Consider the following 14,180-nt stretch of genomic DNA (forward strand, 5'->3'; position numbering starts at 1 on the left):
CTTTGTATGATTGTATTGTGTCATATTGGTTTGTGGTTTGTCAGTACTATGAAAGCACTCTAATCTTTGCATATATAGTATATGATTTTCTGATTGTTTCCTTAGGAAATAGTTCTAGAAACTACTTGTTAAGGAGCATGAGTTAATGCTTTTGATATATATTGCCAGATTACTTTCTAATTTGGAATGGCCATTTAGCACCGTCTAGTCAAAATTGCTTATTTTACCCAAGTTCTAGTGTAAATATGGAAGAACCTCACTATAAAGCTGGTATCAAAAACCCATGATAATACATATATTGTAGGCTCTCTGCTTCTGGAGAGAGGTCTGTCATACATTTCATGTATTTGTACTATGGTTTCACCAGCAGCACAATTAAGTTTTTGGATTCAGCAGTAGATGGGCCACAGGATGCACAGAACTCCTATCAGTGTAAGCTGATTTTCCCCCAATTTCCATTGCATTTTAAGCACAATATAAGTAAATGCTTGGTGGAGTAAAATGAGTGAATAAGTAAGCCCCAGCAAAATTTTTTTTGAATTCTTGAATTTGATGCTTCACATTCCATTCTTATTTCTTCTACTTTCTCTTTCAAAGGAAATTTAAATAAACATGATGATTAACTTAAGTGATTTAAACACCTGTTTTCTAACTCTGCCAGTGTTTTCTTGAAATTTTCATTTTTTTTTCCACGTTGATCATTTTTGAGAATGCAAGCTTGTTTTGATTTGTGAAAAGTTAAGAGGTCCCTCTGGTGGAACATTTAGGAAACACATAGCATTAAATTTTCATGAAGAGACTGAAACTTCTTACGTTAAACGGTAGAAGCTTTGTATGATAACTTTCCAACTAAATGGTGTAATTAATGGTGGTTCATTTTCTAGTTCATTTTCAAAACCTTTTGAAACTTCAACACAATATGCTTATGATTTATGAAGAAAATTCTAGGAAAGAAAATAGCTGCAAAGTGCCGAATTATGAGGTTGGATAGGCTTTTATGGCCTAGCTTGGATTGCTAATCACTGCTAATAAAATTTTGTCTTTGTGGAAAAAATAAATGTTCTGAGAAATGGAATGATGGATACATTTTTTAAGAATTATAATCTATCAGGACGCCTGGGTGGCTCAGCTGGTTGAGCAGCCAAGTCTTGCTTTTAGCTCAAGTCATGATCTCAGGGTTGTGGGGGAAAGCCCCACATTCAGCTCTGCGCTCAGCATAGAATCTGCTTGTCCCTCTCCCCCCCACCCCCGTGCTCCTCTCCCCATGCTCTGTGTCAAATAAATAAATCTTTAAAAAGATTATTATAATTGGGGATCCCTGGGTGGCTCAGTGGTTAAGTGCCTGCCTTTGGCCCAGGGCGTGATCCTGGAGTCCCAGGATCGAGTCCCACATCAGGCTCCCTGCATGGAGCCTGCTTCTCCCTCTGCCTGTGTCTCTGCCTCTGTCTCTCTCTCTCTCTGTGTCTCTCATGAATAAATAAAATCTTTAAAAAAATTATTATAATTTATCAAGTACAATTTATCTTAGGATTTACTTAATACCTCTGACCTCACAATGACCCAGCAAGGTGGGTGGTATCAAACCTACTTTATAAAGAAACTAAAGCTCAGAGAGATTTAATGATAACATCATTCAGCTAGTAAGTGGTAGACCTGGGAATAGAATTAAAATGCTTGCTTTTCTCACTATACTGTTCTGCCTCTTAGATGGAAGGACTGGGTTCATAACTACTAGTTTCATCTTTTGAGTGAGCAAGAGACTGACTCTGAATAAGGTTTATAGGATTTGATCAAAGTAGATATATCTGCATAGATAGTGTACTTTTTTGTCTCCACTTGAGCCTATACATACAGCTAGTCAGTAGTGGAGTTGTGATCTCATCCCAGGCCTGCTTGATTTTAAGGCCATGTTCTTTCCGATATTCCGGATCTGAAAGATGAAGTGCCCATTGACTCATCAAGAGTTAAATCATAATTACTATTGATTTCTATGTCTCTTATTTTAATTAATTTCAAAGATAACATATATAGCATATATCATGTCACAATTAAACAGAATACTCCGTAACTGGAAAGCCACATAGTTATTACTATGTATATTACCATGTTGTGAGCTATTCAATAGGTTTTTAATCCTTACTCCTCCCTGTATCAGCATTTCTTTTCCTCCTTTCTAATGCTTTGTAGCTTTATTTAATGAGCTTTTCTTTTTTACATGAAATAGTATTATTTTTATACTGTGAAATTCTAAGTTCAAAGCATCTGATGTGAGTTTTAATAAAAATACATGTTTTTGCCAATGTTTTTGCAAATAAGGTAAATTTGGAATTGGGAATCATGAGTGTGTGTATGTTCACACATAGTATGTTAATAGGTTTGGTAAAGATTTAGGAAAATGTGCTTTGAATTTAGAAAGTTTTAAATGAAGTGGTCAGCCGTACATTGACTGAGCTATTGCCTATAAGTAAATAGTAATAATAGTAATAGACTTGCTTTAAAAATTTGTGTCATCAGTGATTAGAAAATGGGCATTTTATGATGCAAGAATGCTTTACCTAAGAAGTTGGCAAACTACAGCCCATGGACCTGTTTTTGTATGGCCTTCTAGCTGTGGTTTTACAACATTTTTAAAGGTTGCTTAGAATATATGTGGCAGAGACCAGAAATTTATATGGCTACAAAGCCTGAAATAAACTTACTCTTTGATTCTTTAGGTGGCTACAAAAAAATGAATACCAAAATACTTTCCACTCTAAAAATCAGGAAGATGCTATGCATGCTAAGTGCCGAATTATGAGGTTGGATAGGCTTTTATGGCCTAGCTTGGATTGCTAATCACTGCTAATAAAATTATAAAATATGTATATAAATTGCATTCCCTTGAAATGGTTTCATAAGTAAACCATTTGTCACTTATTAAATATATTGGCTATACATTTTTTTGATATTTATAAATAATGATGAAAGATCACACTTATTTTTTTTTAAAGATAACAAGTAGCTTGTAGTTCTCTTTACCATCTAAAACCATCCTGGTAGTAGTTACACATAAGTAATGATACATAGCAAGATTAGTTTTGCTTCATAAAACTTTTTACACTTTCAATTTGATATATTAAAAAAAAAAACCTAAATGTTAGCATGAGCTGTTTAACATAAGCCAGGAAAAAGATTCAACTCTGACTTCTTCACAAAAATTCAATTTATAATACTGTAGAACTCTGAACATTTGTGGAAGTAACAGCCTGTTTCAGACCTTAATGTTCTCTTTAAATTCCTTAATGAAGTTTTAAATTAATTATCAATTGTTTTTTGTATTTCGTGTATTCACAAAGGGACATTCCATGGTGGGGCACCTGGGTGACTCAGTCAGTTAAGCATCTGCCTTCAACTCAGGTCATGATCCCACCACGGTCCTGGGATCAAGCCCCATGTTAGACTCCCTGCTCAGTGGGGAGCCTGCTTCTCCCTCTCTCTCTCTCTTCAGCTCCCCCTGCTTATATGTGCGCACACCCTCTTTCTCACAAATAAATAAAATCTCTCTTTTTTTTTAAAAGGACATTCCATGGTTCTGTTGTATTCCAGATAGTAAGTGGATATTAGGTAGTATTAACATGGGGAAGGAAAACAAAATGGGAAAATAACAACAGATACCCTTTTCTTACCCTTATTGTCTTATAACTAAAGGTTTTAAACTCATTGTTCCTCCACATACTTAGCTTATTAGAGTATGTGTCCTTGTTAGTATGAGTCATTATGTACATTTTTAAGGATAATTAATGAAGGCAGTAGTGCTATTTATAATATCTTCAGCCTCCTAAAATTTTTATAAAATTTAAATATATATAAAATATATAACTAATAAATTAGGAAATTTATGTGTCTTTACATTATTTGAAGCTGACATATATAGGTTAGCTTTCAGAGTTCTGTGTAATACAAAAATGTCATTATATCTTGCGTATTATTTTAATGAAGAACATATAAATAAATACAGGTAAATACAGCATTTATGTTTCATTGATTTTTAAAAAAATATCTATGGCTTATGATTTCACTTATACATGAGATCTAAAAAAACAAATGAACAAACATGCAGAAACAGACCCATAGAGAACAAACTGGTAGTTGCCAGATGGGAGGGGTTAGGGGATGAGCAGGACTAATGAAGGAGAGTGGGAAGTTCAGGCTTCCCATTATGAAATGAGTAAGTCATAGGGATGAGAGGTACAGCCTAGGGAATAAGGTCAGTGGTATTACAGTGGTATTATATGATGACAGATAGTAGCTGCACTTGCAGGGAGCATTGCATAAACTGTTGGGACTACATCAAAATAAAAAGCTTATGCCCAGTGAGGGAAACAGCCAATAAAACTAAAAGGCAACCTACAGAATGGGAGAAGATACTTGCAAGTGATATATGCAACACAGGGTTAGTATCCAAAATATATTAACAACTTACAAGACTCAATACCCAAAAAACAAATAATCCAATTAAAAAATGGGCAGAAGACATGAACAGACATTTCTCCAAAGAAGACATCTAATTAGCCAACAGACACTTGAAGAGATGTTCAGCATCACTCATAATCAGGGAAATACAGATTAAAACTACAATGAGATGTCACCTCACGTCTGTCAGAATGGCTTAAGTAAAGAATATAAGAAAACAACAAGTGTTGGCGAGGATGTGGGGAAAAAGGAACCCTCATGCACTATAGGTGGAATGCAAACTGCTGCAGCCACTGTGGAAAATAGTGTGGAGTTTCCTCAGAAAGTTAAAAAATAGAACTACCCTATAATCCAGCAATCTCACTACTGAGTATTTACCCAAAGAATGTGGACACACTAATTCAAAGCGGTACATGCACCCCTGTGTTTATAGTGTTTATAGCAGCATTATTTACAATAGCCTATATATGGAAGAAGCCCAAGTGTCCATTGGTTGATAAATGGATAAAGACAATGTGGTCTATATAGCTATATATATATAGATATAATGGGATATTACTCAGCCATAAAAAGAAATGAAATCTTGCCATTTACAACATGATGGAGCTATAGAGTATAATGCTAAACGAGGTAAGTCAAAGACAAATATCATACCAAATCACTTAAATTTTTTATAGTCCTTATAAGTACACATTTTTATAGTTAAAAATATATATATAAATTGCATATTGTTTTACTTTTCTAAGCATACAGGTATTTAGCTGTCATCGTGATCATTTCTAAATGCATTCCCTTGAAATGGTTTCATAAGTAAACCATTTGTCACTTATTAAATATATTGGCTACACATTTTTTGATCTTTATAAATAATGATGAAAGGTCACACTTATTATTTTTTTTAAAGATAGCAAGTAGCGTGTAGTTCTCTTTACCATCTAAAACCATCCTGGTAGTAGTTACACATAAGTAATGATACATAGCAAGATTAGTTTTGCTTAATAAAACTTTTTACATTTTCAATTTGATATATTAAAAAAAAAACTTGCCAGTTTCATAATAGAAAGTAAATTGCACTAATCAAATGATAAACCTTAACTTCCAGTGCTATTGAAGAATCTGTTGATAAAATGCAATAGCTATTACTTATAAAAATTCTTTTTTTTTTAAGGAGCAGTTTTTTTTTTTTTTTTTTTTTTTTTTTTAAGAGAGAGAGAATCTTAAGCAGGCTCCACTCTCACTCTCAGTGCAGAACCCAACATTTGGCTTGGTCTCACGATCCTGAGCTGAAATCAAGATTCAGATGTTCAACTGACTGAGCCACCCAGGCACCACTTAGAGGAGTTTTTAAAAATGACTTCTTACTGCTACTTTTAGAAGTTCATTCTTTGTACTTAAAAAAAAAAAGTACATAAAGATATAAAATTGAATAGAACATTAAGCTCTGTGAACCCAGGCAATTTTGACAGTTTTGCTTAGTGCTACATCTATCTCTAGGTCCTAGAACAGTACCTGGCACATATTGGACCCTCAAAAATTATTCGTTGACTAGATTTTCAATGGTATTAATTACAATGTTACTTGATATATTGAAAAAATTGGTAACACTCTTAACATTCATTAATAAGGGGTTGACTAAAATATAAAATCACCAGCCATACAGTAGAAACACTGTTTTCTTGGAAAAAAGTAGATTGTTCCATGTTTATTGACATTGACGCAATATTTAATTTTGTGATAAATGCAAGTGGAATAAACAGTATATTTAAAATGATACCACTTTTATTTTTAATGTTTTGATTTAAAAAATACATAATCCACCTAGTTTAAGAACAGCAGTTCTTAAACCTTTATGAATTCAGTACCCTGTTACAGTCCTAAAACTACACTGAATATGGTAGATAGATAATTTTGATACATATTTACCTTATTAGAAATTTAAGCAAATTTTAAATTGTTTAAAATAAGAATGAACTTATTACTTATTAACATAGTGTATTTTTATGAAAAATAACTGTTTCCCAAAATAAAAACGCTTAGTGAGAAATGGCATTGTTTTACATTTGTGCAAATCTTTTTAATCTTTACTATGTAGGCTAATAAAAAAAAAACTGGATTTTCATATCTGCTTCTGTTTTGGGTCTGTTTCAATGTTTTGGCTGAAGTACATCAAGAAAATCTAGTCTCATACAGATACGTAGTCAAAACGGGAACATTCTAATACTCTTTTCAGATAATTGTAGATATTCTTTGTTGATACTGCATCAAAACTCTTTAAGAGGTAGTTTCTTCAAGATTAGTTGCAATGTGCAGTTTGGAGCCATATCAGTGATTTTTATAAAGTCTGTCTCTAAAGTCCTTTGTTTTGCCTGTAAAATAGATCTTTTACCTATGCAAGATTTAATAACTCCTGCATGGTTCATTTGGAAAATACTAGTTTGCTGTTTATGCAGATCTTCGCAATGTTGACATATTTCATTATGCCATACCACAAAGTCACATTCTTTAATATTACCCGGTTTCATTGCGGAAATTTTTAAGTATTGTGAAGTCATCAAACTCCTAGTAATGGATGCAACTTTTTCTAAATTTTACTTTTCACTTGAAAGCTTGAATGTTATCATTGGTAACCAAGTCAGCTGTTTTTCTTGAGTTGACATGCTTGCTTCATTCACTTACTGAGAAAATGTCAGTGAAACAGGCAAGTCTGAATAGTTTGCCATTTGTTCATCTAAAAATATAGGGTTCTATAAAAACTAGCTAATTCACTTTTATCACAGTGATACTTAAAAGGCAAATTATATTTCAGAAAACCCCCAAATCTGTAAATGTAAAAGAACCAAAAAGAAAATATAACAAAATATTAACTGTACTTACCTTAGGAAGATGGGGAAATTGTGACTTTTTTTCCCCTTTCATTTTTCTGTAATACAGTTTTGTTATGTAATACAGTTTCAAGTGTTATATAAAGATAAAAGTATGGTATTTATAGTATAGCTTATAGAATCAGATGAATATGAATTATTAGGAATACTTATGTTCTCTATTTTCCTTATTAGGATTTAGGCCCTGAATATGAAGATATATTTAATATTTCTTTGAAGTGGATTTTAGAAAATGGAAAAGATGTTGGAATAAGGTAAAGGATTTAATTTCCACTTTGACCACTTTATGTAGTATAAGAAGTAATTTTGACTCTAAAGTCTCCTTAATTATTTTTAACTAGGTGTGTTGGTTATGGCCCTGAGGAGCAATTGACAAACATAACCGATGTGCAGTTCTTACAGTCCACAAGACCACAGATGTCTTTCTGGTGTCGCTTTCGACGTGCTTTTATTACTGTCACCCACAGGTTATTGTTGTTATGCTTAGGTAAGTTATTGGGATGAGAAAGAAGATACATGGCAGTCTTGAATTTTTATAGCTGTGTTTCACCAAATGGCAGGGTTGAGAATTTACTTCTGTGATAATTGCCATTATAAATCACATACAGAAGCCTTCACTAGGGTAGAATAATATTGAAGCTGCTTTTTTTTTTTAAAATAATGTCAGTATTTATCTAAGGGCTTAGAAAACAGTGCTATAAGTGGAGGTGGAATAAAACTTTATTATAAGAATGTCATAAAAAAAGACATAGATTATCTTTAGAAAATAGAACAAGAAATATGAAAATTAACCTGATTTTTAAAATGATAAAGTATAAATTAAGTTCATTAAAATTATTATTAATTTAAAAAAAATAATTTACCTGCGTTAAAATTTTTACTTGGTTTCCTGGATTTTATGTGACTTTTGATTGATTATAGAAATTTAGAAGATAGCGCATTTATTTCTTTTCTCTGTTTAAGTCCTTTAAAAATAATTTTCCTAAGATGTAGTATGTTTATGGTCTTTGGAAACCCACTTTTCTAATAGTTTAATGTGGCAAAGGAAAAAGCTTGTGAAACATAGTTATGCTGTTTTCAAAAAAATAATAGAATTTAAAATGTTCAGCTGTCAACATCATGGAAGAAATGGTTTCTAGAGAGATTAAGTGAAGCTCTGGAAAATGCTCAATACTAAATTGTTCTATGTGGTTGTAATTTATGTAGGTAAATCAGCCTACTGTTATGAAGGCTCATTCCATTATCCTATTATGGCAGTTAAAATAATCACTGTGGAAACTGTCTTAAGATTTCTCTTTTTTTTGCTTTGTTTTGTTAACATCAGATTTAACGACTAGACCAATAACTTCAGATGGCAGTGAATATTATTGAATGTCACTGAGCACAATTTTTCAAACACAAAACTTATAAATATTGCAGGTGTTGTGATGGTTTGTGTCGTTCTGCGTTACATGAAATATCGCTGGACAAAAGAAGAGGAGGAAACAAGGCAGATGTATGATATGGTGGTAAAGATTATAGGTATAAGTATTTGTAAAAATCTAAACTATTTCTATAATAGTAATTATGTGATAAATTATAACATGATCAATGATTGATTCATTTGTAAATTTATCTTTTCAGATGTTTTACGAAGTCATAATGAAGCTTGCCAAGAAAATAAAGACTTACAACCTTACATGCCTATTCCACATGTGCAAGATTCCTTAATACAACCTCATGACAAGTATGTTCAAAGTATTACGAGTTGAAGTAGATCAGAATGTTGGTAGTATTTTCTGAAGTTGTGAAGATTATATCGGGAATTGAAGCCTTTCTCAAGTAGAGCTGTTCTGTACAGGCTTTATTTTTTGTACTTAAACTCTCCTTCCTTTTTAAATTCCCTTCTGTTCTGATTTTGAGCAGCGTAAAGACAACTGGATTTCTAAATCATGATCACTTTTATACATTTTTTATTTTTATCTTCACCTTATTTCCTTTAATTTCATCTTCATAAAGAGACAGATAATAGTGATGTTTTGTTAATAACGCCTTAAATATTTTGTTAATGAAACTTTTTCAGTAAAAGTACTAAATAATGACTTCTTGAAAATAAATGATTCCATATCCTACTGTAGCATTCTTCACCATAGCAACACCTCAGAATCATTAGTGGAGTTGGGGAGGGGGCGGATTACTGATGCTTCACCTCTGAAGAATGAAATTCAATAAATTTGAGGTGAGCTTTAGGCATCTAAGTCTTTTTTGAAAAAATTTTGTAGGCAATGATAAGGAAAATCAGAAATAATAATAACCATTGCCTTCAATTAGTAATACTTGAAAAAGATGACAAGCCAAGATGCCAGTAAATTTGTCATTTTGTTCACATGATAGAAAAAAAATGAAGAAAGTCTGGGATAGAGCTGTTGACTTCCTTGCTGCTAATGAGTCAAGAGTTCGCACAGAGACACGAAGAATAGGTGGTGCAGATTTTCTAGTTTGGCGATGGATCCAACCTTCTGCCTCCTGTGACAAAATATTAGTAATACCTTCTAAAGTATGGCAAGGTCAAGGTATGTATTTTTAAACAACAAAAATAAACATAGTGTTTTTCCAATTTTTTTCAACTATGGCAGTCTTAATATGTTTAAAGTAAAATACTGTTGAAAAATACAAGGGCAAAGCTTCCTTTGCAGTTCTATTCCATAGAAGGAATTACTGTTAACTTTCTTATATATCCTTTCTTCTTTCAAATATAAACATAATGGTTTGTCTTTACCATAAGAGAACACTACATACATTATTGTGATTTTTTCCCTTTTTTACTTAAAACAACTTAGTATTATAGATCTAACTGCATTCTTTTTCCTTAATTTTTATACAAATATGGCAATTTATGTTTTACATTACATAAAACATATAAAAGTGGAACATAACTTTTTAATTGCTCTTTTTTCCAAGTTTTGTTTGCCTGTCTCTTTTTCATTGAGACCCATCCACCTGCATATCCCCTGTGCCACATAGCTCTTATGGCTTTCTTTCCATATTTTTCTCTATGTTTTCATGGTTTCAAAAACAGGTGTATATAAGTATATAGGAGGGCTTGGTGATTGATTGCTTTAGGTTCCCAAATCTCTACTAGTGATAACTGTTACCTCACTTGAATTTCTTGTATGGTTAGTTGCAAATGAAAATTGTGCAGTTTAATGTGCATTTCAGAACTAGTAGTGAGTTGAGTTTCTTTAAATCTTGTTGGGTAAAAGCATATTTATTCAATGTTTGCTAAACATAGTATTTATGAGAAAGTTAATCGTTTTGAAAAAAATTGCGAAAAAGTATAATCCAGACACTTCCTTTCTTCTCTAATTTTCACTTTCAAAGAGCTTGAGTGATCATAGTGTTCAATAATCATGGCATAAAAATGATGCTTTGATGTTATCAAAGATGGCACTAAACATTAAACTTTTTGTTTTAAAAGGTGTCTACAGAAGGGTCCTATAAAATGAAAACAGAGTGCAAAGCCAGTCAGATCTGATTACTGTAGTGTTTGATTGTAAATGGTTGTGGATTCTCAACCTGATTTTTTCATACAGCTGGCAATTGGTGCTTATGTATGCATAAGAAGTTCTAGAAATGGCCATTATTTTGTTCATATGGATTTATTTTTATCATTGTAGTTGTCTTATTTTTAAAATATGAGATTTTCAAGATCAATCTAGAGAAAATTTCTTGACATAAGTAATTCAGATTGTTCTAAATTAGTGGGAGGGATGACAGACTCTTAAGTGTGTGAAATTGGATGCTCCATATCTAGAATTTAAAACCTCAAGACTATTATTTTCATTTTACCATTTTCATTAGATAGGAGAAGACTGTATAAGTATGATGTAAGACAACTTTGGGTCAGTTCTTTTTTTTTTTTTTTTTTTAAATTTTTTTTATTTATTTATGATAGTCACAGAGAGAGAGAGAGAGAGAGAGAGGGGCAGAGATACAGGCAGAGGGAGAAGCAGGCTCCATGCACCGGGAGCCTGACATGGGATTCGATCCCTGGTCTCCAGGATCGCGCCCTGGGCCAAAGGCAGGCGCCAAACCGCTGCGCCACCCAGGGATCCCCTTTGGGTCAGTTCTAAGTTGTAAAACTCAATATGAATCAATAGAGTAGTTCTAAAATGTTTTGCTATTTTGTTTCATCAAAGTTTCGTATAGTAAATGTTTACAAATTATATGCCAAGTACTGAGCTATCTTAATTTGAATACTTGTAAATGTACACTGTGAAGAATTATAAAATCAGTCTCCCTTTACTTGAGAGTCTTTGATTAAAAAAAAAAAAAAATTACAGTGAATGAATTACTGAACCTAGAAAGAAATTGAGAATAAAATAAGACATCTGTTGTTTAGTAAATTGAAAAAAAAAAAAGGCTGAGATTATGTTATCCTGAAGGCAGAAAATCCTGAGGTAGAACCTAGTAGCCATTAGCTTGAAATACCAATTCAAATTTTTAGAGAGTTATAATGATAAAAGGCTATAGACTCCTATCAAGAGATTTAAATTCTTTTAAGAATTTGATCATAAAAGAATTTGTTATAGGAGCAGAATAATGAGAAGTTGGTGGGATATTTCTTAATGATAATTATCTATATTGCCTTATTTAAGAACATATGGCCCTGATAAAAAGATAATTTATTTTAAATATTAATTACATTTAATGCCATTGAATGTATAGTCTAAATTGACTTTGCTTGTTAAAAATATTAATACGTAAACTAAGTTTTGCTTTCATTTAAATGTATCTGAACACGTGCTATAAATACGGTTATATAGTGAGGGGTTTGGGTTGTTGTTTAAAAAGATGGTTTAATTTATTAACAGGCTTGATGTTTATCCTCTTATAAATAACAGTGGTTTAATTAAAAGGTACATGGCTGGAGGGTTAGTAATTATAGTATCTTTTGAATTCACTCCCACTACAAGCTGTTTTCATTTAATTGTATTTTTTTCCAAGTAATTGTTAAATAATCAACTGTATTGAATTTTTAGTTCATTTTCTAAAGGATAGTTAAGTATAAATTGCATTCTTATGTAGCGTTAGTATCTCCAATGGTATTTTAAAGTGCCAGTTAAACATCAAATTTTACCTGCTGGGGAGAATTATTTATGTTTCTGATGAATATAGTCTTCAGAATAAACAACATTCAGTTGAAGCATCCAAACATAGTTCTTGAGGTATTTGAAATGTATCATTATTTAGTAACCACTGTCTCTGCTATACCAGGAGATGATTACAATTTAGTTAGGGAGACAAAGTATATGTCTTAAAAATCAGTTTGATCTTCACAACTACTTTTTGACTAGAGTTGGCCAGGAATAGCTTCTCCTAGATCCATTATTTATGGAAACTTGGGTCTAGGCTAGGATAAGATGCTATTAATGCTTCTGTTTTCTCTGGTTCATTCCCTGCTTGCCCAGGCCAATATTGGAATTTCAAGGAACTCAGATTGCCTGCAACTAAAAGGTCATTTAAGAACACAATCTATATACTGCCAGAGAAGTCTGTCTGGGTGGTACTAGAGTTCACAGACTTTCTTAATCTGGGATTTTGCAAAAATTTTTCATGTGTAGTGGCCATTTCCTCATACCATATCAGGCACTGTTAGGACATTCACACCCTAGACATTTATTTTCATTAGGTACTTCTGAAATCTTTCATTAATATACTCGTGTCTTTATTTTTTTTCCAAGTTTTTGTTTAAATTACAGTTAGTTAATGTACAGTGTAATAGTAGTTTTAGATGTAGGATTTGGTGATCATCACTTACATATAACACCTAGTCCTCATCACAGGTGCCCCCTTTAATCCCTGTCACCTATTTAACACATCAGTATACTCTTTAGCCATTAACTTATCCTTTAAACTTTTCTGATATATATATATATATATATATATATATATATATATATAAATATAAAATCCCCAGACTCTCCAGTTCTTCCATGTACCTACTTTTTCCAGTTTTTCAGTCTTCCTCCTATCTTTCTTTTCCTGTCCATCTTAGTTTCCATAACCCATTCCTCCAACCCTTTTCTTGCTAGTACCCTTAAGTCATTACCTATATCCTTCATCTTAGCCTAGTAAATTCCAACCAAGGATGAAACTATTTTGTCGATGCCTTGCTATGGAATGGGAGCTGAGCATAGCAGCAGAAAGTCATACAGTTCTACAGACTGGTACATCATAAGTAATTAATCTCAATTAGGCCCTCAGCACTGCCTGACTTTCATGTTCTCTTTTTTTAAAAAAATATTTAAATGCAATTTGCCAACACATAGTATGATACCCAGTGCTTACCCCATCAAGTGCCCTCCCTGACTTTCATGTTATCATATTTTACTGGTCACTTAACTTTCCTACTCAGTAACAATTTTAGATCTCTCCGTCTTTTCAAACCTTTGCCTGTCTCCTGATTCTCAGTCGTTGACTTGAATAGAAGCAATCAGATTGTACCTTCTACAAATCTATAAAATTGCCGGAATCTACACTCACCCTCACCTCCTATTGGAATTGTGGAGTTTTCTCACTTAACAAAGTCCTGAGCCCTTCCCTCCATAGAGAGTGGGATCTAAGTCCTCTGGGTCCCATTCCTTCCAGTCTTCTCAAGTATCTTCACTTACTGTGTTCTAAATCCCTGCCTCTATGGGTTCTTTTCATCAGTACTTAAACATGCTGTATAGTCTTTCTCATCTTTTAAGACATGTTGGAGACTACATTGTTCTTTAGCTATCACTCTGTCCCTCCCTCTCTCTACCTATTTATAGCCAAATAGCGTTAAACAGTTTATTATACTCATTTTTACTTTTTCACTTC

The 14,180-nt window shown here is 32.7% G+C and overlaps 1 protein-coding gene across 3 annotated transcripts in view; it reads left to right on the top strand.

Moving 5' to 3' along the window:
• The window catches only part of LEMD3 (LEM domain containing 3), a 73,400-nt gene that overhangs the window by 38,979 nt on the left and 20,241 nt on the right, over window positions 1-14,180 (top strand). For all 3 annotated transcript variants that reach the window (XR_011997849.1, XM_072741679.1, XM_072741678.1), the window contains 5 exons: window positions 7,509-7,588; window positions 7,676-7,821; window positions 8,754-8,855; window positions 8,958-9,060; window positions 9,708-9,886. Coding sequence is in view for 2 of the 3 variants with exons in the window: in XM_072741679.1 (XP_072597780.1) it covers window positions 7,509-7,588; window positions 7,676-7,821; window positions 8,754-8,855; window positions 8,958-9,060; window positions 9,708-9,886 (610 nt within the window). In the remaining variant the exon portion in view is untranslated. The remainder of the gene's footprint in view (window positions 1-7,508; window positions 7,589-7,675; window positions 7,822-8,753; window positions 8,856-8,957; window positions 9,061-9,707; window positions 9,887-14,180) is intronic.

This window comes from Vulpes vulpes, chromosome 16 (genome assembly GCF_048418805.1).
Source record: "Vulpes vulpes isolate BD-2025 chromosome 16, VulVul3, whole genome shotgun sequence".
Taxonomy (NCBI): domain Eukaryota; kingdom Metazoa; phylum Chordata; class Mammalia; order Carnivora; family Canidae; genus Vulpes; species Vulpes vulpes.